The sequence below is a fragment of the Chelonoidis abingdonii genome, chromosome 8 (assembly GCF_003597395.2).
Source record: "Chelonoidis abingdonii isolate Lonesome George chromosome 8, CheloAbing_2.0, whole genome shotgun sequence".
Lineage (NCBI taxonomy): Eukaryota > Metazoa > Chordata > Testudines > Testudinidae > Chelonoidis > Chelonoidis abingdonii.
Window position 1 is genome coordinate 59,881,864 of NC_133776.1, and position 25,913 is coordinate 59,907,776.

At 49.0% G+C, this 25,913-nt stretch overlaps 1 protein-coding gene across 2 annotated transcripts in view; it reads left to right on the forward strand.

Moving 5' to 3' along the window:
• The window catches only part of LOC116820097 (protein eva-1 homolog C-like), a 49,263-nt gene extending 26,900 nt beyond the window's left edge, over window positions 1-22,363 (forward strand). For both annotated transcript variants that reach the window (XM_075068999.1, XM_032772338.2), the window contains 6 exons: window positions 7,677-7,800; window positions 8,467-8,619; window positions 9,464-9,607; window positions 12,530-12,601; window positions 18,650-18,739; window positions 20,932-22,363. In XM_075068999.1, coding sequence (XP_074925100.1) covers window positions 7,677-7,800; window positions 8,467-8,619; window positions 9,464-9,607; window positions 12,530-12,601; window positions 18,650-18,739; window positions 20,932-21,320 — 972 coding nt within the window. In that variant the 3' untranslated portion in view covers window positions 21,321-22,363. The remainder of the gene's footprint in view (window positions 1-7,676; window positions 7,801-8,466; window positions 8,620-9,463; window positions 9,608-12,529; window positions 12,602-18,649; window positions 18,740-20,931) is intronic.
• The last annotated feature ends 3,550 nt before the right edge of the window (window positions 22,364-25,913 follow it).

Genomic DNA, 25,913 nt, shown 5'->3' on the forward strand with positions numbered 1-25,913 from the left:
CACCGAAGACTCGGAGCACTGTCCAGTGAGTACAAGCCCCACATGTTGTTTTACATGTGTGTGGGGTTTTTTTGTTTTTTTTTCAGTCATCCCTGCCGAGGCCCATCAAAACTGTTCAAAATGGGCCCCGTACTTCCTAAAGCCGGCCCTGCTTGCAGGGAATACATCACATTTCTCTATGTGAGACAGATGCATGTATTTCTATCATTCTCTATAGAGATAGAAAGATAGTCATGTACCTTTATTTGCTATTTTTCTCACTGTCTCTGATACTATGGGATAGTATTAAAATGGAGAAAAGTCAATGATGGTTATGAAGGAGATTAGAAAGATACAATAGCAGATAGTAAACAGTCAGGATGAAAGTTTTAGAGTTCACTTAAATAGCTGAAAGCTAAGAAATAAAAATGATGACACAAGATGACAAAGCGCCAGGTTTAATTTTTAAAACAAATTTTTACTTAACATTTTCTACTGATGCCCAGGCAAATTTCCATCTATGTAGAGCCCTTCCCTTCTATGGTGACAATGAATACACGATGTCAAGTAAACAATGTTAATGTCAGCTTTTGCCTTTTGGCCCAACTCCCAAACCCCACAGCCCCGCTCTCCTGGTCAGAGTCCCGCAACCCAGTAGCCTCCCTCTCCCAGCCGGAGTCCTGCAACCCCGCGATCCCATTCCCCCAGCCGCAGCGCGGCAAGTCCCGCGGCCCCTACCCTGGCCAGAGCCCGTCAACCCCGTGGTCCCGCTACCCAGGCCGGATCCCCGCAACTCCGCGGTCCTACTCCCCCAGCCACAGCGTGGCAAGTCCCACGGCCCCGCTCTCCTGGCCGGAGCCCCGTGACCTTGCGGTCTCGCTCCCCCGGCAAAGCGCGGCAAGTCCTGTGGCCCCGCTACCGCAGCCGGAGCTCCTCAATGCCGCATCCCCGCTCCCCCTGTCAGAGCCCCGCAACCCTGAGGTCCCACTCCCCCGGCCCAGCACGGCAAGTCCCGTTGCCCCATTACCCTGGCTGAAGCTCCCCATCCCCACGGCCCGCTCTCCCGACCAGAGTCTTGCAACCCCGCGGTCCCGCTCCCCTGGCCCGAGAGTGGTAAGTGCGTCTGCCCTGCTCTTGCGGCCGGAACCTCACAACCCCGCGGCCCCGCTACCACCGCCGGAGTGCGGAAATCCGAAGTGCTACCCGGAAAGTACGTGCCGCAAGAATCGGGCCCACACTGGCTTAAGCCAGCCCTGCTGGCCAGGAGAGCGGGGATGTGGTGCTCTGGCAGGGTAGTGGGGCCGCAGGACTTGCAGTGCTCGGCCGGGGAGTGGATCCACGGGGTGGTGGGGCTCCGGCTGGGGGGGCACCGCAACCCCGAAGCCTCGCTCTCTCACGGAAGCCCCACAACCCTGCGTTCCCGCTCTCCCGGTTGCAGCGTGGCAGGTCCCGCAGCCCCGCTACCCCAGCCGGATTCCCGCAACCCCACGGTCCTGCTCTCCCAGCGGGAGCCCCGCAACCCCGCAGCCCTGCTCTCCAGGCCAGAACTCCACAACCCCGCGGTCGCGCTCCCTCGGCTGAGCGCGGCAAGTCCCGCGGCCCCGCAAACCCGGCCGGAGCCCCGCAACTCCACGGCCCCAGTCTCTAGGCCCCAGAGTGGCAAGTGCGGCTGCCCCCGGACAGTACATGCCCCACTAATTGGGCCCTGCACTGGCTAAACTGGCCCTGTACGTGCTGTTGCAGAAATTCTGTGGCTGCTTAACTGACAGGCACCAAGCCCAAGCAGACTGTCTTTCCCACGGCAAAGAAGAAACCATGACGACAATTGGCAGACCATTATAATGATCTCTCAGTTCTCTGTCTATGAGAAGGACAAATACAGGAATTTAGAGACTGGCAGACTGGATCAGATATGAGGCCCTCGGAAGGCTGGCTTTAGCCAGGGCGGAGCCCGATTCGTGGGGCATGTAGTCTCCCGGCGGCACTTCGGATTTCTGTGCTCCGGTGGTGGTAGCTGGGCCACGGGAGCGGGGCAGCCGCACTTGCCACTCTCGGGCCAGGGTCCAGGGCCGCGGGACTCCAGCCGAAGGAGTGGGGTTGCGGGGCTCTGGCCGGGGTAGCGAGGCCGCGGGACTTGCCACGCTCGACCTAGGGAGCGGGACCACGGGGTTGCGGGGACCCAGCCGAGAGAGAGGCGCCGGGGGAGCGGGACCGCGGAACTTGCTGCGCTCGGCCGGGGGAGCAGGATTGCGGGCGTCTGGCAGGGAGAGTGAGGCTACAGGGTTGCGGGACTTGCCGCCCTCAGCCTGGGGAGCTGGGCCGCGGGGTTCTGGCGGGAGAGTGGGGCCAAAAGGCAAAAGCTGACCTTAACATTGTTTCAGTTTGTATGTTACCTGACATCCTGTATTCATTGTCACCATAGAAGGGAAGGGCTCTGCATAGATGGAAATTTGCCTGGGCATCAGTAGAAAATATTAAGTAAAATTTGTTTTAAAAATTAAACCTGGCGCTTTGACATCGTGTCACCATTTTTATTTCTTAGCTTTCAGCTATTTAAGTGAACTCTAAAACTTTCATCCTGACTGTTCACTTTCTGCCATTGTATCTCTCTAATCTCCTTCATAACCATCATTGACTTTTTTCCATTTTAATACTATCCCATAGTATCAGAGACAGTGAGAAAAATAGCAAATAAAGGTACATGACTATCTTTCTATCTCTATAGAGAATGATAGAAATACATGCATCTGTCTCACATAGAGATTTGTGATGTATTCCCTGCAAGCAGGGCAGTAGCTAACCACTCTCATTGCCTAGTCTACCTTTGCATCTCATCACCTCTACTAAGCATCCTGGATCTCACAGGCTGCCTGCTTTTTGGGCTAGTCATAAAGACCAGGCTTTGGCAAATGCCTTGTTTTGGTGTGTGGGGTCACGCTGAAACCAGTGGACTCTGCTTTGAAAGATGCAGGGCAGATATAACACCAGATCAGAATGACCTGATTGGAAACCCAGCCCTCAGACAGTGGAGTCCTGTCAGAGGCCTTGTATTTCATGTGGCACTTTTCTATTCTCATATGTAGTGCAGGATCTTGCCAGCACTGGTCTTAGAAAAAATGGACGCCTGAAAGAGTCTGCATGGGCACTGCAGTAGAAGAGACACAGAGTGTCAAATATGGCCCAGAAGTGAAACTGTAACTCTTATAAATTTTGGGGTGTCTGAAACTGTAAGGCCTCTTTTCCTGCACATGTGCCTTTCGGCTGTGGTTTCATGGCTAAGTTCAGTGCTAACCCCTCATTGTACATGAGGATCTGTAAGTGCTAATACAGAATTCTTGAAGTGAACACTATGCTATCACCCATGCTGTGAGCCTTAAGCTGTAATTGATACAATGTAAACAAACGCCATAAGACGTTAAGTGACTTTCACTTCATTGTAACAGCAACGGCTCCTAGGAACAGACCCTAACCCTCTGTGATTAAAGGGCTGGGAGTCTCAAATTAGCACACACTCCAAAAGTGATGGAGACAGTAAATTAAAATATGGTTAAGATATGGAATGTATGTTGATGAATGCTTGATGTACATGAATGGTTGGGGAGGTGCCAGCCTAGAAAGGGAGTATCCATTGGCCAAAGAATGTGTCAAGTGGACCACCAAACAACCCCCGGAGGGTAAACTGGGACTCATCCCAACACCTGGAAGGATGAGAAACACAAACTTTGGAGAGTGTGGAGCCACCAGAAATGTGCCATCTGCTGATTGAGTCAGCAATAGCAGGATGAAACAGGTCCCATAGGAATTAATTCCTATAAGAATGGACTCTAAAGACTGAGGACTTTGAGTCTCTGGCTCTGCTGCTAACCTCCAGGAGCATCAGGTGCATCTGACACAGACTCGGCTCCACCCTCATGATGAAGATACCTGGCCAGTAATTTGGCATGAGCAACTTCTAGGCTGGTAACTATAACACTTATACAGAACTTGAATGAATGATTGCATGAATGAATTGTGACAAAGTTCCTCCTTTACCTTGGTGGGTCCTGCGCTTATTGGCAGATTTGCTCACTTCAGTGATCTTCCCCTCTGGTGGAACCCACAGTCTGGGTCAGCTCCTCCTGTGTCTGATCAGGAGTTGGGAGGTTTGGGGGGAACCCAGGCCCGCCCTCTACTCCGGGTTCCAGCCCAGGGCCCTGTGGATTGCAGCTGTCTATAGTGCCTCCTGTAACAGCTGCATGACAGCTACAAATCCCTGGGCTACTTCCCCATGGCCTCCTCCAAACACCTTCTTTCTCCTCACCACAGGACCTTCCTCCTGGTGCCTGATAATTCCTCAATCCTCTAGTAGCACACCCTCTCAATCTCATCTCCTTGCACCTCTTACTCCCAGCTCCTCCCCCACCTGACAGGAGTGAGCTCCTTTTTACATCCAGGTGCCCTGATTAGCCTGCCTTGATTGGCTGCAGGTGTTCTAATCAATGTAGCTATCTCCACTGCCTTCTAGAAAGATCTTAATTGATTAACCTGGAGCAACTGCCATTTGGTTACCATGGTACTAGGATTTCTTTAGCCTGGGGCTAACATACCTGTTCCTCAGTACTTTACTGTAGCCATCTGGCCTTGCCCCATCACAGAATATATATGTGTGTGTATAAGGAATAATTAGTAATAGGAATAAGTAGTCAAACAACTTTGTTTACTTTTATCTTTTGCTTTATTATTATATTTACAGTAAATGTGGCATCTTTGCCTTACCCCTCTTAATAAGATCCTGCTGGTTTTTATTCTATTGGTATAACATTTTGGTGGAGAATTGCAAAAGAGGGAATATGGTAAAGAAGCCTCAGGTATTGTAAACATTGGTGTGCACACAGCCGGCTCTAAAGAGAGCAGTTCTATTTTCAGTTAACCACAGACTAATGACCTTTGGAGGGTAGAGGCGATTGGTATAACACTGTGAATGTGAGGGCAGAGAAATAGTCTGAAAGGACTAGATCAATGAAGCAGGAGTGGAAGGGAGCGCCTGGGTCACCACATCCTATCCCTTACTGTTGCTGGTAACCCCTACCATGTAATCCCACCATATATTTATCAAACTACTTCTTAATCCCAGTTTGATTGTTGCTCCCACTGCTTCTGTTGGGAGGCTCTTCCAGAACCTCCCTCTTGTGATGGTTAGAAGCCTTCTTCCAATTTCCAACCTAGATTTATTCATGGCTAGTTTATTCCTGTCAAGGTTCCTCCCCCACTCTGAACTTTAGGGTACAGATGTGGAGACCTGCATAAACACTTCTAAGCTTAACTACCAGCTTAGATTTGGGTTCACTGCCACCATCCAGATTCCTCAGTGTCTGGAACACCCTCTTTCCCCCAAAAACCTTCCCCTCCCTGGGTAGCCTTGAGAGACTTTTTCACCAAGTTCCTGGTGAACACCAGTCCAACCCTTGGTTCTTAACACAAGGAGAATTTAACCATCCTCCCTCCTTTCCCCCACCAATTCCTGGTGACTCCAGATCCAATCCCCTTGGATCTTAAAACAGGGAAAAATCAATCAGGTTCTTAAAAAGAAAGGTAAAAATCATCTCTGTAAAATCAGGATGGAAAATACTTTACAAAGTAATCAGATTAATATAGCCCAGAGGAACCCCATCTAGACCTAGGTTCAAAGTTACAGCAAACAGGTAAAATTCTCTCAGCAAAAAGGAACATTTACAAGTTGAGAAAACAAAATTAAGACTAACATGCCTTGCCTGGCTGTTACTTACAAGTTTGAAATATGGGAGACTGGTTCAGAAAGATTTGGAGAGCCTGGATTGATGTCTGGTCCCTCTTAGTCCCAAGAATGAACAACCCCCAAAACAAAGAGCACAAACAAAAGACTTCCCCCTACCAAGATTTGAAAGTATCTTGTCCCCTTATTGGTCCTTTGGGTCAAGTGTCAGCCAGGTTTCCTGAGCTTCTTAACCCTTTATGGGTAAAAGGATTTTGGTGTCTCTGGCCATGAGGAATTTTATAGTATTGTACAAAGGAGGTCTGTTCCCTTCATAGTTATGACAATTCCCATTTGACCTTAGCCCACCATTGTCCTTTTGCTTCTATAGCTCTCCTCCCTTGCTCTTGATGGGTTTAATAGAGCATAGCCAGCTCCCCAGGTTGGTTTAGTACAGCTCTTCCAGCCTCCTTGCATGAAATCAGCCCTTCCTTCCCCTGATCATCCTTCTTGGCACTGGTTCTAGTTTGAAGACATCTTTCCTGAATCATAGAATATCAGAGTTGGAAGGGACCTCAGGCAGTCATCTAGTCCAACCCCCAAAAAGTTTTTACCCCCAATCCTTAAATGGACCCCTCAAGGATTGAGCTCATAATCCTGGGTTTAGCAGGCCACTGCTCAAACCACTGAGCTATCCCTCTAGGGCTGACTAGAGGTGTATGCAGTATTCCAGGTGAAATCTTGTGCAATGGTTTTACTATATGGGCAGAAAATAACCAGATTAGATTAAATTTGGAATAATCCAGGCCAGTATCTCTGTGGAAAGATGATCTGAAGGGTAGATATTCAATGGGAGAGTGAAGTCTGGAAGCAGTAATCCTAAAAGAGATCTAGGGGTGATAGCAGGTCTAGTTCACTTTACAGATAGGGGTTGCAACTGTCTGCTCCTACCCCATGGCCAAAGCCATACTGTCAGGTGGTGGGGTGAAGAGGAAGGGCACCCTTAGATAGGGATCACCGGGAAAATAGACGCACCGTGGAGAGAGAGACCCAGCAAGAGAGCAGCCAAGGAGGCCACCTGGAGTTAAGTACATTAAAAATAGTTTCCTGTCTCTTTACATCTTCTTCCTGCTGTGAGAGTGGCTGGCCCAGACTGGGGTTGGGCTGGCCCTTCCTGGATCAATGACAGGCTCAGAATTTAGCAGGGAGCAGCAGTGTTGGGGAGAGGAGCTCTGTGCTCAGTAGAGGGCCCTGACACCAGACTGGCCCTGCAGGATTTCTTAGAAGTGACCTTGTCAGTCAGGACCAGACCACTCTTTACCCCTGTGTGCATTGGGTGTTATGTGTGTTTCCCTTGGTTTAGCTTTATGCAAAGGCCAGGGCAGTATGGCCAACCGTAAGCATCACAAATCATAGTCATGCCAAAGAAGGGGCAGGGAAAGGGATTTGAGGAAAGGTTCAAAGAGCTAAACTAAGGAGGAGGGCTCATGATACAAATATGGGAAGGTTGTAAACACCATGATTTGTGTCATTCCCAGGAGATGTGGCTGTACATCCTGAGATGAAGTGAAGACAGAGAGAAGTCAGGCTGGCCTATTTCAACTGTGGCAGCCACCAGGACAACATATTAAACCGCCCAAAAATGGAGGGGAGTCAGTGGGAGCATTTGAACTAGAGTGATATTTCAGTGTAAGGTTTTCTCTTTAATAGATTCAAGAGGAGATTGCTGGCTTGGCCATTTTTAAAATGGTTTGAAAGTTTCTTATGGAGGAAATGGTCAGCTACAGAAGTCAGCACTTGCGTGGTTGTTGCAGTCTGATGCTTTGCTAGCAATCTAGAGCTTGGGAGCAGGTCATTGTTAACAGGGCTACTTGCACTTTGCCTGGCTCTGTTATTATAGAGGTGTTTGAGGGGATGCCAATGTGACCTCAGGATTTCTAATGTTAAATTTATATCTGTTTCCCCTTCTGCCCCCACCCCTCCACAGAAACTTCTGGATGAGTGCCAAGACCAGCGCTGGTGCCAGTTCTCTGTGCATAGCCCAGTATTTGGGCCGGACCCGTGTCCCGGGACACACAAGTACCTGATAGTTTCATACAAGTGCAGACCAGGTGAGCTCTGCAAATGGCTTTAAAGTGCAAAGGAGGGTGTTGTTAAGCATCCTGTCTGTTTTTTCCATAGACTATTGGTGCAGTGAGCACTATAAGTGTACCAGAGGCAAAAAGAGGATTCATTGTCTTTGTCAATCCATTGTCAATTAACCCCACCTGTGTCCTGGACAGATCATTCTTCTCCTGGAGAGAGAGAGAGATCATAATTTTTTTGCTTGTCATGCAGTAGCATTCCAAGGCCTCGGTCCAGATCAGGCCCTATTGGACAATGTGCTGTGCAATCACACAGGATGACAATGGTCTCTATTAAGGAGCCTAAACTATGCCATGTGATTTAGGTGACACAGATAAATAGTCAAAGCAAACAGTTTCCAAAATCCTATAGGATGAAAAATATCTGCCATATTGTTTAAACAAATGCTAACAAATAGCTAGTGCATTCACCAGCTGGTTGCAGAGAGAACAGTGAAGGGAATTGCTCAGTCTCTTGGTTTCTTCTTGTTAGGTGTTTTATTCACTGATTGGGAAGGGATGCTTTTAGGCCAAATGGGAGGAGCTCAGAGCTGCCACTTCGGAGAGGGATGCATCAAATTTGCTTTCTGACTTTCGAAATGGTAAAGGCCTAACTGTTAATGATGCTACAGAATACTATGTAATGTTTCCCAGCTAACCACCGCATTAAGACTGTGTGTGAGAATGACAACCTGAGGCTGCAGTGCAGGGCTAAATCCGTCCTAGCAATTTACTCCGCAAGCTACGGCAGATCCATGCGTGGCAAACCAGAGTGTGACTCTGCAAACAGGACTGGACTCAATGTAGGTATGTTGGCAAGGTGTGAACTAGAAATCTGGCAGAGCCCCTTTCACATTGAAGAATCTGGAACTCATTGCCAGGGGATGTTGTGGAGGCCAAAAGTGTAATTGGGTAAAAAAAGAACTAGATAAGTTCCTGGAGGATAGGTCCATCCATGGCTATTAGCCAAGATGGACAGGGATGCAACCCCATGTTTTGGGTATCCCTAGGCTTTGATTGGAAGCTGGGCATGGACAGGGAATGGATCACTCGCTAACTGCCCTGTTCTGTTCATTCCCTATGAAGCACATGGCATTGTCCACTGTTGGAAGACAGGATACTGGGCTAGATGGACCATTGGTCTGACCTAGTATGGCCGTTCTTATGTGCTTAATAAGTCATTACGCTATCAGAGATGTTACATTGGGCACAGCCATATCACTGCTGTGTGGGCATCAAGACATACACGCTCCCAGTCAAGACCCCATATTGCTGGGGATAGGTGACTGCCACCCAGGCACAGCACTGTACTCACACACAGCCAGTTCACTGCTGAATGGGCGCTGGGGTATGCAGCCTCTCAGCCAGCTCGCTGCCATATGGGCTGAGGGAGTATGCATATAATCAGCCACATGGACACAATACATACACCCATCCTTCACAGTCAGCTTGCTGCTCAGTGGGCAGAGAGACATGCGATCCTGATAAGGTCACTGCTATGGGCTCATTCATATACACTCCTATGTGTGCATTTGAATGCGATATTACAGACCAAGTATGGCTTTGGGCTACATGGTTTCTAGAAGCTTTTCTCCCTGCTACTGAGAATGGAGGGGCCACAGCCTGATGACCACCTGGTCTATATTTCCAGAGTGCTTAGCTCCTGATGCCTTGAGGAGAGTCTCTCGGAAGTGTCACAGGAAGGAGAACTGCACCGTCTTGGCTAACAAGGCCACCTTTGGTGACCCCTGCTTCCCTGGCGTGAAGAAACAGCTGAGGGTCTCCTATACATGTGGTAAGAGTCCCCGGTCACCCTGACACTGCACTGGGGAGGGGCTGGAAGGACTCCAGCAAGTGCTTTACCATGTACAACACAGATCCTGGAGAGCGGGGGCATTTTGAGGAGTAAGGGCACCTGTCGGCCTAGCAAGCCAATAGCATAGCTGTTGAGGCTGCCAGGAAGGGTCAGTTTAGATGAGAGTGGTGCCATGTGTCCCCTTGAGAGATGCTTGTACATTCCATCAGCAGCAGGCTGAGAACTATAGAAACGGTTACAAAGCTGAGGCCCTGAGAAACAGGACAGATGCTGAGCAGCTGTTGCTCTGTGTCCTCCTCTTGCGGCAAGGAGCTTTAACCACATGCATGTGGGTGGGGAGTGGGGAGATGGGAAGCTTCAGCGTGCACAGATACAGACAGAAGGTGAATCTTCAAAGCTCCCCATTAGATGAAATATTTTTGTCTTTCTCTGTAAGTAGCAAATCGTAAGGATCTGAGGGTCCATGAAAGCAAGATTAACATCCAGCCAGCCAGGGCATGGGTAGGTTCTATGCAAGCTGCCTCTCCCCGCATGGCTCCAGGGCCAGTGCAACCACTAGGCAAACTAGGCAGCCGCCTAGAGTGCCAAGATTTGGGGGCACCAAAAAGCGGTGCCCCCCAATTATTTTTTACAGCATTTCAGCCTTCTGCCCCCTCCCCTGCATTTCCCCTGAGTGTCCCCCGGCACCCAGAAGCATCCCTGCCTCTCTCCTTCAGCTCCACACTGCCTCTTCTGCTCTGCTCCCAGCATCAACTGCTGACACAGGGTCCTAGTGCCCCTCAATTACTAGTGGCAGCACAGGCTGCCCTTACCCTACCCTTCCCCCTCAGACCCTTCCCTTTTCCGGTGGGACCCTCCACCAGCACAGCCAACCCACTTCCCCCCCTGTAGTCACCACTCCTGCCCCACACTGGGCAAGGGTCATCCTCAGTGAGGCTACAGTGAGGGGCAGCAGCAGGGAAGGAGGCGCACATGTGATGGCAGCCCCCCTGCAGCACCCACCACCAGGGAGGCGCGGGGGCTTCCTGGACCTGAGAGGGGTGCTAGGAGCACATGCAGTGTCAGTGGTGAAGGTGAGTGTGCTACCAGGGTTGGGGGGAAAGTGGGGGCCCCCTCCCCCAGAACTCACTGCTGCTAGCAGAGAGATGGCTGGGGGGAAGTCCTCATCCCCCTGCACCCTAATCCTCTGCCCAGCTCTGAGCCTCCTCCCACACCTGAAACCCCTCATCCCCAGCCCCACTCCACATTCCTCACCCCTCCACCCCCACCCCCTTCCCACACACCCTCTCTGCCCCCAAACTTCCTCCCAGAGCCTGCACCCCTCACCCCCTCCTGCACCCCCACCCCTTGTCCCAGCCCAGAGCCTAAACCCAAACTGCCTCCCAGAGGCTGCACCCCAGACCCCCTCCCCCACCCAAACTCCATCCCAGAGCCTGCACCCCAATCTCCTGCCCCAACCCAGAGCCTGCATGCCAGACCTCCTCCTCTCACCCAGACTCCCTCCCAGACCCTTAGGCAGGTCGGGGGCAGAGTTTGCGGGGGAGGGTTCTAGGCACCACCAAAATTTCTACAAAATTTCTGCAAACCCCTGCCAGTATCTGGGTTTTAAGCCCTGTTATGCCTGCAACAGACCTGAGTCTGTGAGTGACCCCCATAGCAACTGCTTGAAGTGCTTGGGGAATCACACATGAAAGACAAGTGTTGGATTTGTAAAAGCTTTCGTCCAAGAATGCAGGAGAGTGATATTCATTTGAGGGCTCTCCTCATGGAGGCTGCGCTCTGCCCGGCGCAGGACAGCAGTCTCAGCAGGTCTGCAGTCTCAGTAGGACTCTAGGTCCAGCACCTCGGCCTCAGTTTGTACTGCACCTCTGGCACCAGGCTCAGTCTGGCACTGCTAACCCTCACCAGTGCCCAAGAAGCAGTCAAAAAAGTGGGACTCCCTGGCACCAAGCAAAAAGGGTCAAGGGACATCGGACTAAGTACCTAGTTCAGGCCACCTGCCCACCCCAGAGCCACATGGGGGTTTCTCTCCGATTGGATCCACTAGTCTCCCCAGGGATCCACCGCTGACTCCTGGGAGTGGCATGGGATCCAAACTCACTATTGTGCAAATATGTATGTGTAGGTTGTTGAAATTTGTCATATTGATATTGTCAGTTGTTGTTGTATGACGGAGTATCCACCATTCTAATTTTATACATTTTATTAATAACAATAATTGGATATTCTAAAGGTAGAATAAAATGTAGTAGATTTTGATATGAAAGAATGAAGGAAGGAAGGAAATATATGTTACTAAAAAGGGTGTATTTTTGAAAGTATTTTGAACTTTTATAATACACAGTGGTCCGGAGGGAGGGGAGGGAGAAGGGAGGAGCAAGGTGGAAGTTTCTCCTAGGGTGCTAAATATCTTTGCACCAGCCCTGCATGGCTCTACTACATACTGGCCTCCTGACTTGCAGCACCCTCTGGGACCTTTGTACAACTCTACCAATGCGCCTCCATCCTGCCAGTAGCCCCCTTCCCTGCTGTTCCAGCCCGGGGTTTGCTCTCTGCCCACTACAGACAAGGATGACACGTGACTCACTGAACGTATGTCTTTAGTGATCAAGGCCAAGGATATTATTTACCCAGCCTGGCCCCTCCCTCCTTGACCCACAGAATTCCCCTGGACAGACTGAGGCTGGCACCTGTGCTGTCTCCTCACCCACTGTTTTGACATAGGGAAATATTTTGAATGTAAATTTCTGGCAGGGATGAGTTGGTCCTGCTCTGTCCATATACCCCTTACCTGAGGTACCTGTGCAGCCTTCATGTCTCCTCACCATTCCTGGCTGCTACCCCCATCCCAGAGGTTCTTCATGAGCTGCTCTTTCAGTGCTGTCTCCTTTCTCATTTCAGTGCCAAGGCAGCTGTTTGAGGAGGTGGGCCAGAATTCCCCAGATCCCTTCTCGCTCTCCGACTACACACATGGTAAACATTTGCTATTCCCTTGGGGTTGTGCTGTGCGGGCTAAGGAAGGCTTTTGTTTGAGTGTCAGGTTGGGGTTACCTGGATGGCTGGGGACCGCATGTGTGTGATGTGCCAGGCTGGCTCCTCTCACTCAGGCTGTGCGCTGGAAGGTTTGCCCAAAATCTGGCTCCTGCATCGCAGTGAAGAGAGGAAGTCCCTGAGCCAGGCACTTCTACCCTCCATGAGGAATGCAGTCCGAGTCCAGAGAAAGGGAAGCAGAAATCTAAATCAGGGCCTTTTACTGCCATGGACCAGGCTGATGGTCACAGGGCTCACAGAGATCAAGTTCATGTGCCTATTCTAGATGTGCTGACAGAAGGAGGGCTCTATTCCCTTATTTACGCACACAGCCTCTGTGTCTCCTGTGTGTGGAAATTACTCTCAGCTCCAGCTGGGTTTATTGCAGGCAGTTCAGGGCGTTGCGTTCACTAGTATGGCTATTCGTCTTTGATTTCTTTAATGCTGCTCCAAGCAATGCTCTCACTAGACCCCAGCTTGCCTGAAGCGCGCTCCATTCCATGGAAATTCATTCACACATGTTTGTTCTCTGTCCGGGTGTCACAACCTCCCAAGGACCCAGCTCTTCCTGGGCCATCACCATTCTTCTAGCTACGGGCAGGTTTCAAGTCCCCATAGTATGTCTGGGTGTGGCCAGGATCCTAGCCCAGTGTGCAGGGTACATTTTGCAGTAGGAAGTGGAGTGGAGTTCTCTGCTATCAGGGCGTGCTCTAGGTTCCTATGCCACCAGCAAAAAAATTTTTGGCTGCCCCCCCAGCCCTGGGCTTGCCCCACCCCTAGCTGGCTGCCACCAGCCTCGGGCTCCCCCCACCTTGCACCCCTGCACCCCAGCTCTGGACCTCCCCAACCAACCCCCCTGCCGTCCCAGCCCTAGGCTCATTCCCCCCACACACAGCCTTGCTGCCCCAGCTCTGGGCCCCCTTTCCCCCAGTGCCCCCACCACACCCCCCTCCACCCAGCCCTGGGATCTGCCCCCCCACTCGGACCCTGCCGACAACACAGCCCTGGGCTTCCCCCGCGCCCCTGCTGCGCCCCAGCCCTGGGCTCCTCCCACCCACCTGCACCCCCTGCACCCCAGTCTGGGCCTCCCCCAACCCGCACCCCTTGCGCGTCCCAGCCCTGGGACTCTCCTCCCACACACTCGTGCTGCCCATCTGGGCTCCCCCTGCCACACACCATGCCCCCCCCACCCCCTGCCAACCAACCAGCCCTGGGCTCTCCCATCGCCACCAGTGCCTATCCTTTGCCCCAGCCCTGGGTCACTTGGTAATTGGCTCCGAGGGTGGGTCATTCAGCAGCTGTTTGGATGTGCAGACAGCACAGACAGGATTGTTCCCAATGGTTACAGACTGCAGTAACTCATCACTCACTCATGCCCGTCACCCAATCGGGTTGGGCCAACCACACAGATTCTCCAGAGTCCTCTATCCTGGGCATTCGCTCTAGTAGGTTCAGTATAGCCATTTTTTGATATCAGCTGAAGGTCCAGGCGCGCAAGTGTTTTTGGACGCCCTTTTCGCTTGCTTGGGGGTTCCAATCCGCAGTGCATGTCTGGATGATTAGTTTGGCTGCTCATGCGTAAGTGTGTCCTATCACACCCACCTTCTCCTTCTGATTTACTTCCTCCTGTGGACTTGACGGGTCTCTCCAAGAGGTGGATGTACTGATGGTGTCTGCCAGCGGAATCTGAGAGAATCCTATGAGGCAGGCTATTAAGAAGGGTCTGGATGCTTCCTGGTGTGGTTTTGGTTGTCCTCGACAGGTTTCAGGTCCATACGGTGAGGATGATTTCACACTGGAGTTTGGAATGTCGAATTATTGTTGCCAAAGACGCTCTCTGGAGCTCTCAGAGTGTTCTTGAGCTGTAAAAAGCTGCTCTGCCTTACCAAAATCCTTACTTTGATGTCTGCATTCTGTGCCACCTGCTGGTTTTGATGATGCTACTCGTAGTGGTAAGACTGTACTTCTTAGAGGGCCTTCCATTCAGTGGTGACTGGGTCGTTGTGATAGGAATATAATCCTACAGGATCTTGTCTTGTCCTTGTGAGTGTGGCCAACCTCGTGATCTACTGGTGGCTGCCAACAGTGTTGCGTCTTCTCTGCATCTTGCTCTTTACTGTGCGAAAGGAGTGCAAGATCTGTCAGTCAGATCCGTCATCAAGCTGGGTCCACAAGGTCACTGGATCGTTTCCTATGCTTCGGTAGATGATTCTTCTCAATCCAATCGATGACGGGAGAATGAGAAGTGTGACAACAAGCATCCTTGTCTGCTCCAGTTCGCCCTGGGAAGCTGTTAGTGAGACTGCCTCCATGGATCACATCTACAGTGTATACCTACATATGAGTTCTTTAGATAAGGTTAGACCACCTTGCTGGAAACTGCCCGTAAGTGCCCGAAGGAGCTTCGCAGAGGTCTCTCGACCCACCATCGAACGCTTTCTCACAGTCAACAAGTGTGTACAACGAGGAGTTCCACTCCACAGAATGCTCGATTGAAAATGCCAAAGGTTGTATCTGGTCACGTTGCATCGATCTGTTCAGCCGGAAACTGCTGTTCATCTCGTTAGGCTGTGATGACGGCATCCTTCATTCTCTCTAGAGAACTCTGGTTGAAGACCTATCCCTTGGCCCGACGGGTGTGATTCCTGTATATCACAATTGGAAGGTCGTGTCCTGTTTTTGGAGGATTTGATGAGAATCCCTCTTTCAGTCTTGCCGGAATCACTTCTTTGTCGCATATCTTCCTCAAAGAAGGGTACAGCATTCATCTGAAGAGCATCCAGGTCTGTTTCAGGGCTTTGTGGATGTCGATCAGGTCCAGCCGCGCTTCGTTTCTTGCATTATGGTGATGGTTTTCTGATTCTCATTCTGGGTTGGTTTATCGCCATTCAATGGAGGTCCAATCGTGCTGGTTAATGTCTGGTGGATTTGTGGTGCTGGTCTGTCAGGATTCTCAAAGTTGGAGCCTTCCCCCATCTGTTGCATCTGTTGTTCTATTCCTGTTTTAGACTTCCCTGCTTGTCTTTAAAGCGGGACGTTCTGGCTTGCTGAACTTTCCAGACGTCGCTTGGTAGTATCATACAGTGTTTCATGTATGCGCTGTCTCGCTTCTCGCTTGCCAGTTTCTCCAACTAGCTCTCTCTTGTCCTTCCAATATTACTCTTCCTGCTCTGTGGGCTTCGCATACTCTTTTTGAGCTTTGCTTTGCAGCTCTTAGTCCTGCTGTTGTTGAACTGCTGCACTCTCTTCTTTCTGTTTCTATCTTGGTCAAGGTCCTGCTGTGATCCACTCTTTCTGCTGGTAGTTTCTTATTCCAAAGCAACTCTGGCATACTACCTAAAAGATAAACAGTTCCTTCTCACTTTCTCCATCTTTTGGGTACACTGTCTTCCTCTTCTCAGACCGTCCTGTAACTGAAAACTTATTCTTCGCATCAGTCCAGAATATCTTCCTTGGTCTTACGGTCCTTCAATAGGCTGACGTTGTACTTCACTCTCTGTCTGACGTATCTATCCAGTCTGCTTCAGCTCTCGCTTCAATCAGCCACCATTAATGATGGTCGATGAACGCCGCGTCTGCCCTCTTCATAACTCTAACGTCATGCAAGGATCTTCTGAACTTCTTGCTATGCATGACATGGTGATCTGAATTTTCTGTGGTGCCTGTGTGACCAGGTACTCTGTGGATCCACTGAGGAAAGATGCTACTCTTGACCAGTTGGTTAGTGCAACACAGATCCACAACCTCTCTGCCATTCTCTCATTCTCTCGTTAGCAGGTCGCCCATGACTGTTACGGATCCTTGTTGTCAGGTCCCATTTTTGGCATAAGTCTCCATAAGGATGATGATAGTTTTGTCTGGGAGATCTCTAATATTTTCGGAGATCTGTTGTAAAATATCTTTGTCCTCTCTTCGCTGTCATAGTTGGAGCGTAGCACTGAACATTCATCTTAATCTGCTCCTTTTAGGTTCTGAAGGATGCTGTGATGATCCTGGACCATGTGCCTCCCAACCACTCAGTGTCTCTGTGCTGATTGGACAACTGAAGCCTACTCCCTGTGTGTGGGGTCGTCGCTCTTTCATGTCGGAAATCACAACAGCTTCTTCCTGTCAACGAGCGTCTCTGTCCAGCTTGCGGTCCCTCTTGTTTCGCTAGACACAGACAGGATTGGTTCCAATATGGTTACAGAACTGCAGTAAAGTGGAACAATTTTCAGCTTGTGTGATTGGAGGATATCTGGATGCACATTATAAGACTGTCCCACATAAATGAGGAAAAGCTGAGATGCCTTTATTATTCTTTTGTTCCACTCTTTGTTTCTATGGGGAATTTGCCAATGCAATATCACTGTCTTCCTTTTAAACAAATAAAACTTTTTTTTTAAAAAAGACAATAGCTGTTGAAGATAGCAATTCCAGTCCTAAAAACCAGTGGGAAGCATTTCTTGCTCAATTTTATCCTACTTTTTCTACAGCAAATTACAGTGGATCAGTATATTTGATTTAGGAGAAATGAATAACAGCTACCCAAGTTGAGCTTGAGCTCTCCTGAATTTTGAGGTGTTCAAATCTGGAAGGCAGGTGCTAGATTCCCTTTCTGAATATTAGCTAAATCTTCAAAGAAAACATCAGTTTCTGCTTCCATGGCTCAGAAGTGGAAATCCTCCTATGTGCCTGGTACTGTATCTAAAGCTGCCCAGGTCAGGAGCCTCCCCTCTCTTACTTTTCATTTTAAAGCCTAGTGGGATCCACATATCTCCCTTGCTAGGCTTCAGGTAGAGAGGGGTACAGTCCATTTAGTCCACCCAATTCCTTCTTTGGGGGCTGCAAGGTGAGGTCACACCAGTATCCCTAATCCTGTCTGGGAATGTCTTCTGAAGGGGATATCTGGGCCAAAGGCTTCTACTCCTTGGGCACACTTGTTCCCCATTCATAGTGCCACTTCGCTCTAGCACTGAGCTCTCCATTCACAGCAAGCTGCAGCATGAGGTTTCAGCTACCCTCCTCCCTCCTCCTCCCTTTCCTGTTGAGAGTGGCCAAGGGAATGCTGGGAAATGTAGTTCTTTCCCTGCTCCAGGGCTGGCTCTATAGGCAGGGAGCTAAGCAAGGAACTACAGCTCCCAGGGTCCCTTGTTGGGTCTCAGCTCCCAGGCTGGATCCCTGCTGGCTGCCCCAAGCAGCAAATTGCTTTGCTGCTGCCTAGAGCCACCCCTGTTTGTGAGGCTTGTCTCTTTGGTGGATTTATAGCACCCTGCATAGTAGCAGTGGCAGTGAGATTGCACTTGGAGTTTGTGCCATGGCACATGAGTTAGAGAAAGGGTAGCAGGTGGAAGGTTAGCAAGAACTGGGAAGAGACCTCCTCCCCACCACTGCCTCCACACACACTTAGCTTTGTAACATTTTTTCATGAGGAAAAACTAAGGTTGCAAAACTAGGATTACAATCTAGAGAATGTGGCCAAATGGTCTGGCAATATGAGGTTCTCTAGAGGGGAGATGACACATGGGCACAGACGAGCCAGGGAAGTGAGCAGAGTGACAGATAGGAGAAGCACTGAGGCCCACAGAGGGGGAGGTGCCTTAGAACATAGCAAAGGGGAATGGACTATGGAAGAGTTAAGGGAAGAACAGATCCAAGGGGGAGAGAAGTGGCCAGGAGCAACAGAAAACTAGGAGAAGCTAGAGGAGAAGGTTTGGAACATGACATGGAGGAGAGAGAGATGGTAGGGAGAGAGCAAAGAGTGGGAGCGCAGACAGTGGGAGGAGCTGAGAGTGGATGGGAAGAACTTAGGGATGGGATGGCAAGGATCATGGAAGAGAAACATGCCGAGTGCCTGAGAGGAGCAGAGTTGAGGAGGGAGGGATGGGAGTGAAAATTGGCAGATGTGTGGTAGTAGGTGAAGGTTCTAGTCCACAGAATGGATGAGGGCATTGAGAAGTGCCTCATCCCTGTACCCTAGCCAGTAAGACCATGTCCCTTTGTTCACTGCAGGTGGCTGGTACCGTGGGCCAACACTGTCCAGGCTCCGTGAAGATCTGATGATTTTTACTAGCTCTCTGAAAACGTTTGCCCACCTCTGGGGTACGTGAATTCTCTAAGCGCATGCACAATGCTCTCTGGAGAGAGTGCAGGCAGAGAGTCACATTCCACGATGTCTCTCTTGCTTTAGCGTGCTGGGAGACACGGGCATGTTAGGGGGCATTTGGAAAAGAGCCCACAGCACCGTGCACTCCCTTTATGCCCATCAATCCCCCTCTAGTGTAGACTGGTCATTGAAGGGGTGGAGCAATGTCATGGAGACTCAAGGACTGAATGACCCCAGGACTGAATTCTCTCTCCCTCAGGCAAGAGACAGTACTAAGTCTAGCTGAGAGAGGACATTAATGAATGTGATGCCTGCTGAATTCCTCACTTACTCTAGGGAGAAGCAAAGATGCCAGTCTGGTTGGCCACTTGTTGGAACTTCAGGGTCACGCCTTTCCTGGCCCCCTTCTCTTAGCCTGTGTGAACACTGCAATCAGGGACGCAGCTGCAGCACATGTAGATAGACCCAAGCTGATTTTGTTCTAGCTCAGGGGTAGCCAAAGGCGGCACACAAGCTGATTTTCAGTGGCACTCACACTACATGGATCCTAGCCACCAGTCTGGGGGGGCTCTGCATTTTAATTTAATTTTAAATGAAGCTTCTTAAACATTTTAAAAACTTTATTTTCTTTACATACAACAATAGTTGCCTTGCCCTCACCCTACCAGGAGTCAAATCCATCTTTGATTATGCTAATCAGAGAAACACAGAATTTATCCTGCTGGAATAAAGCAATATCTCCCAGCCCAGCACCCTGTCTCCTACTGGGACCAGTGACAGATGCTTCTGAGGAAGGTTAACACCGTATACTGTCTGTGATGGAATCCTTGGGGTGCAGCCTGAGACCATGAGACTGCTTAACTCTCTCCCAGCCTGGGCTGTTTCTCACAATGCCTTGCTAGTAACAAGCAGCAAACCCGTCGAGATGCTATTATCACTTGGAATAACTGCATGTGGAGCCCCACACCCAGCTATATTACATGAATGCTCCTAGAGCTACTCATGAATCACACAGGGAAAGCACCAGCCCAATCCCCCCAGCTCCCAGACTTGCACTTCAGGAAATATACCATCTTGCTCTGCTCAAGACAATATTCTCCAGCCTTTGCAAAACCTGAGCAGATTTGCCATACACTTCATACAAACTAACTGGCAAAGATAAACAGTAAAACAAATTTGTTGATTACAAAAGATAGATTTTAAGTGATATTAAGTGACAGGCAAAAAGTCAGAGTTAGTTACCAAAATAAAATAAAATATAAAATAAAATATAACCATGCAATCTAAACTTTCAGCTCTGTTAGACTGGGCAACATCTAGATTAAGCAGTTTTTCTCACTCTACTGGATATTGCAGTCTTTAATACACAGATTTGTCCCTTAAATCTGGGCCAGTCTCCTCTATTCGACTCTTCAGTCTTCTTGTCAGTGTCTTTGTTGCTTGCAGTGTAGGTTGGGGCAGAGAGAGGCCCAGCTGCATGGGCCTGCTATATTTTGTTTTATACCCTTAGTCCCATGTGCTTAAGGAACACCCAAGTCCAGACATGTCTGGGGGCATTGCTGAGTCTCCAGGCAAGGTTGAGCAATTCCCCTGGTGTGGCCTCATGCAGGTAAGTCACTGAATTGTAGTTCCCTTGCTGGACAATGGCCGTTGATGGGTTGTTTTACATGCTGCCTGGGTGTTGGTTACTTTCCTTGCTGTTGCCTCTGGGGAGCTAATATCTGTCTGATTCCCCAACTTACGGCATGACTTAGTGACAACCATACCACACAATTCTTATAACTTCATATGTATTAATGATACACATATATGGATAGAGAAATGACTTTCAGCAAATCATACCCTTTCCCCTGATACCTTACAAGGCGTGCTTTATATGTAAGATTATGATTATATAAATATGAGGAATATGGGGGTTACAAGACACTTCCTCAAGGTATAGAATGTCACACTGTCCTAATTCCAAGATATGTTATCATGGGGGACAAGGGCAATTCCTTCCTGACCCTTATACTGTGAAGAATGAGGATTGAGGGCCCTTGTTCTTTTACTTCCCTTCTTTCCACTTGCTCTCGTGCTTGTTCAGTAGGGCTATGATACTGGTAGCTCACTTCAAGGGGAAATGTTCCTGTTGCTCTTTAGGAGTAATTCATATTCTCTTCTGAAGTGTTTGCATTTCTCTCCTGAGGTGTCCCCGAGAAGGTAGGCCTCTATTTTCTGTGTGGGGTCTCCGGAGGCCTGGTGTTCCTGCTTTGTATCTTCAGCCCCAAAATGGCTTTCATACAGGACATGAAGGAGGTCTTAAAAGCCTCGAAACTGGGGCACAGCTCAGAGCTGAGCCGGGCCAAGTTACGGGATGACTGTGATGAGGACAACCACAACGACGACAGCTCCTCAGACTCCTTATTCCGCCGCCTCACCCGCACCTACCGTGCATCCAACAACATCTTCAGCCCAGAGCTGACCGCAGCCCTGGAGGGTGCTGCTGAGCACAGGGCCCAAGATGGAGAGGAAATCTGGATGCTCAAAGATTCCAGCCCCTACGCTATTCACAAACTCAAATCTGCTACCAAATGAAGATGAGGAGCAGGGGTCACCGGCAGGGCAATGAGCCAACTCCACAGCTTCACATCAGCAAGCAGCTCTTTCTAGTTACAGATCCAAATAATGGAGTGGGGACATGGTGGGAAGGGAGACAATTTTAATCTCTGGGGACCCAAACTCATAACAGGTTTAGGTCACTTGCAACGAGTATGTTGATAACAGTCTGATCCCTGATAGAGATTTGTCATAACTCAAACAAAGCTAGGCAAACTAATATACATTCTGTGAACACCATGTAATAACTTTCCTGCTATAGAAACCATAGATTCCATAATCAGTATTTATATCACACACAACAAAAGCACATTTGTTACAATTGGCAGTCTCCATTCAAGAGACGAGCTGGTTGGAGAAATGTAGACATAACCATATTCCATCAGAATATACAGTTCTGTTGAAAGCAAAATGTTTAGCAAACTTCGGTTGAATTCTGCCTGAACTTTGTTTAGGAAGAAATGCATGGGAGAAAAGGGATTCCAACAATGTTAAAATGACCCGTACCAACATTTTCAGAATGAAACTTTTTTGATTTTTTTTTTGTTTTGAAACAACTTTTAGTTTCAATTTTTTTGTATTTTGTAGTAAAATATATTTATAATACAAAATGAAAAAAGTCAAAATTGAAACAATACGTTTCAGATAACCCCAAACAAAATATTTTTTGGAACAGTCCTTTGCAGAAAACTTTGGGATCTTCAGTTTAGGAAAAACACAAATTTTGAAATCTCAAAATCCTTCTGTCTTCCCTGAGATGCTGGTCTAAAACAGCAGGGAGTGCTGCAGGGCAGGATTGAATGGGATTGTCTGTCATTTCAACTGAAAGTTCTGACTGGAAGTTACACTGGTTTAGTTACCAAGGAGAATTCAGAAGTGGAAACCTTGCATTGTCTTTACAGTTGGGTGTTTATAGGGTCAGTGGACCAACCGTTATGAAACGCTATCTCAACAATATCAAGCAAGGAATCAGACTGGTACATTACGTGGTGTTTTGTCTGATTTCTTGGGGTACGTCTATACGGAGGATCAATTTATTGTGTCTCATCTAGACACAATAAATCAATCCCTGAATCGATTCCTGTACTCCACCTCGGCAGGAGGAGTAAGCGGAGTTGACGGGGGAACCATGGCCATCAACTCACTGCTGTGAGGATGGCCAGCAAATAGCATAGCTGAAGTCAAAGTATCTTAGTTTGAACCCCCTCCCCCACAAGTGTAGCCCAGGCCTTAGTGACGTGACTAATTTTAGCCAATTAATGATGCAGTTCATACTGAATGCTCTACTTACTCATGGTTGTTGTAAGGGACTGCGGAAGATTTTGTTACGGTTTAGCTAAGGCTGTTCGCCTTCTCAAGGACAGGTTATTAAAGGTTGTTGTATACTAGCCTATGCTGTTTGTAGCCGGTTGGAACCGCTTAGCCTGGGAAGCCCGGCGTGTTTAGAAAAGCCTGGCCCTTTGCCATAAGAGATAGCCCAGTTGTGGGAAAGCTCCCACATGCCTATGTATGAGCTGTTTTACATGCTATTAGCATAAAGTTATATTTATCAGAATTTGTTTTGCTGCTTTGGACTCACTCCCCGCTTTGAGTTAGCAATGTGCAGAGTCCCCGTTGCGGGAGTGTTTTCTTTACCTTCATTAAAAGCCATATCACTCACTGTGTGTGTGTGTGTGTCTCGTCCCTGCAGAGCACTTAGGCACGTAACAGTTGTGTTGCACTCAATTGCTAATACTCAATTACTGTTAATTTCTTGTCTATAGGCCTATTTATAAGGCCCCATTATCCTCCTTTTCACTGATTCCTAACTGTCTTCTGTTTTTTATTACAGTTATGTCAATTTACATTACAATTCATGGTCAATGTTCCTTAATGATATGTGATAACATTGTGTGGATAGAGAGCCAAGGAGATCAGAGTCTGGTTTTTGGGGTGTATGGGAAAATCAGTACAGATGCATATGCCAAGTAAAAATGAGAGTGGGAGGCGGGAATGAATGAGTAAGACAGACCGAGTTGTGTGAGGCACTGGACTAGAACAGAGATGGGTGCAGGAGGTCAGAGCTGTGCAAGATCCAGTGCTTGAATTAGCAATGCTCCAGGCAAGGTTGAGTGCATTAGGAACAAACAGGGGTCAGCACAACCATGTTGCGCGACAGACACTTGACAAAATTACCGGACTTAGTGACTGACATTGGTAGGGAGGTTATGTCATTCAGTCATTCGACCTGCAAAATAGCGCACATAATTTTCCACACTGAAAAAAATCGGTTATCTAGTATGGGAATGGGTTTTGAAGCAGCAGTGTAACGTTACTGGCCTTTGCTCTAATCTTCTGGGGCTTGATCCAGAACTGCCTACAAGGCCTGAGAGTGGGAACTAGGCAGTGCAATGGGGGCTCCCCTTGGTTTGGGGGATGTGAGTACCTAAAGGGACAATGCCCCCAGTTGATTGTCTTAATTCACATGCAGATAAACTAGAGCAGCCCAGTTCTCAGTTCAAAGTGCTTCTTCAAAGGGGCAGCCAGCCCCTCGCTACTTCCCAGGGAAGTGGAGATTGACACAGTCTCAACACCTCTGAGAACTGCCTGAAATGTTTAGCCAGGGCCGGCTCGAGGCCACAGCGTGCCAAGCGCGTGCTTGGGGCGGCACGCCGTGGGGGGCGCTCTGCTGGTTACCGGGAGGGCGGCAGGTGGCTCAGGTGTGCTTGCGGAGGGCCTGCTGGCCCCGCGGCTCCAGACGTACTGCTGTGCTTGGGGCGGTGAAATTGCTAGAGCCGGCCCTGTATTTAGCTAGTGCTATTTAAATGCAGAGGGGGATGTTAATGCAAACAGGGCCTGGCCCAGTATAAGGAGAGACCTCTCTGTGAGATCAGCTCCAGGCACTGCCGTGAGATCCCCGGCCAGCCCGCAGGAGCGTGGCCCCCAAGGGAGAGCATTGGAGAAGGCTATCTCTAGGCCCAGCCAAGAGGCTCCCTCCCCTCCCCATGTTCCCAACATCCTGATGCGCCAGGAAAGGGCAGGGCTCTGCAGGGTGGCGCTAGGCACAGGCACTGCTGCTGCCCCCTGTTCTCGCTGACTCTGGGTAGCTACAGGGCATGCACCTAAAACCCCTGCAACCCGCCCGGGCAATTTAAAAGGGCCTGGGGCTCACAGCTGCCACCAGTGCAGCTACTGTCAGTAGGCTGGGAGCCAGGAGTGGCGCCAGTGTTTTTGGCGCCCTAGGCAGGGGTCCTTCCGCGGTCCCAGTTATTGGTGGCAATTCTGCGGCGGGGTGGGGTCCTTCCACGGCTCCTGGTCTTCAGGGCACTTTGGTGGCGGGTCCCGGAGCTAGTGAAAGACCCGCTGCAGAATTACCGCTGAAGACCCAGAGCGCGGAAGGACCCCCCGCCGCCAAATTGCCGCCGAGGGTGGCAAAATGCCACCCCCCCAAATCCTAGCACCCTAGGCGACCGCCTAAATCACCTAAATGGAAGTGCTGGCCCTGCTGGAAGCCACAGAGTCAGCACTCAGGGAGTGGGGACAGAGGCAGCCTGCAGACCCAACTGGCCATGCCTCCGCCAGCAACAGCATGGATGGGGAGCTACTTGTGAGGAGCCTCCCGAGGTGAGCGCTCTCATGGATCTCAACATTTTCACCATGGACACTTGTGTTCAGCCACATTACCAACCCCTAGAAACAAACTAGCAGCTCAAGTTTTGCCTTCTTCAGTCTGCAGTTGTTTTCTGTCCCTCAATTTCAGGAAGATCAGCTATTGCCCTGAAAGAAAAGTCATGCCCCAAAATATCAATAATGTGCTATGCACTTGTAACATATCAAACAGGTTTTCTTTTTATAGCTCGAGGTAAATGAATTATCATGGTGCTTGCATAACTGCTCCAAAGGTACGGAGTCACTTAACTCTCACTAAAAGCTTTGTGAAATTCTTTTGCCTACATTTCAGCTTTAACACCTCCCTAAGTCCTTTATCACTGTTTTTATTATTCTAGCTTGGCTAGCACCACTCAGTTTCTAGGTAACAGGCTAACTGGTGTGGTCCTTTTTCAGCAAATAAACAAATACTAAACATTTCATTAAACTTGGGCTGCTGCCAATCACACGGGCATGTGGAGAGCCTCTTTTCATTGAAAACTGCAGCTTCAGATTGTTTGAAACATCAGGTAAATTTAGGTCTAATTTGCTGAATTGTTTTGATGAGAAAAAATATTCTGAAAACATCTAAACTTTTCAATATTTCAGTTCAAAATGACTTTTTCCTTCAGATCTTATTTCAATTTTGTTTTTAAAAGGTTAAAAACTCTCAAAACCAAAACAAAATGTTTCATTTTGCATCAAACAGTATGTTTTGTTCTACACAAACCAATTTTTTTAAAACACTTTTTCAGTTTGAGAAAATTTTAAAAAAGTAATTTTGAGTCAACCCCAAATGATTTCTTTCTCCCTGATTTTTGGTTCACTCATCAAACCAACAAAATTGTTGGCCTGGACATGTTCACATCAGACATTGATGTTACTGTTGGAAACACACACTTGTGTCAAATGCGTGCTCTTCTTTTAGCAGTGGGCTGCCATATC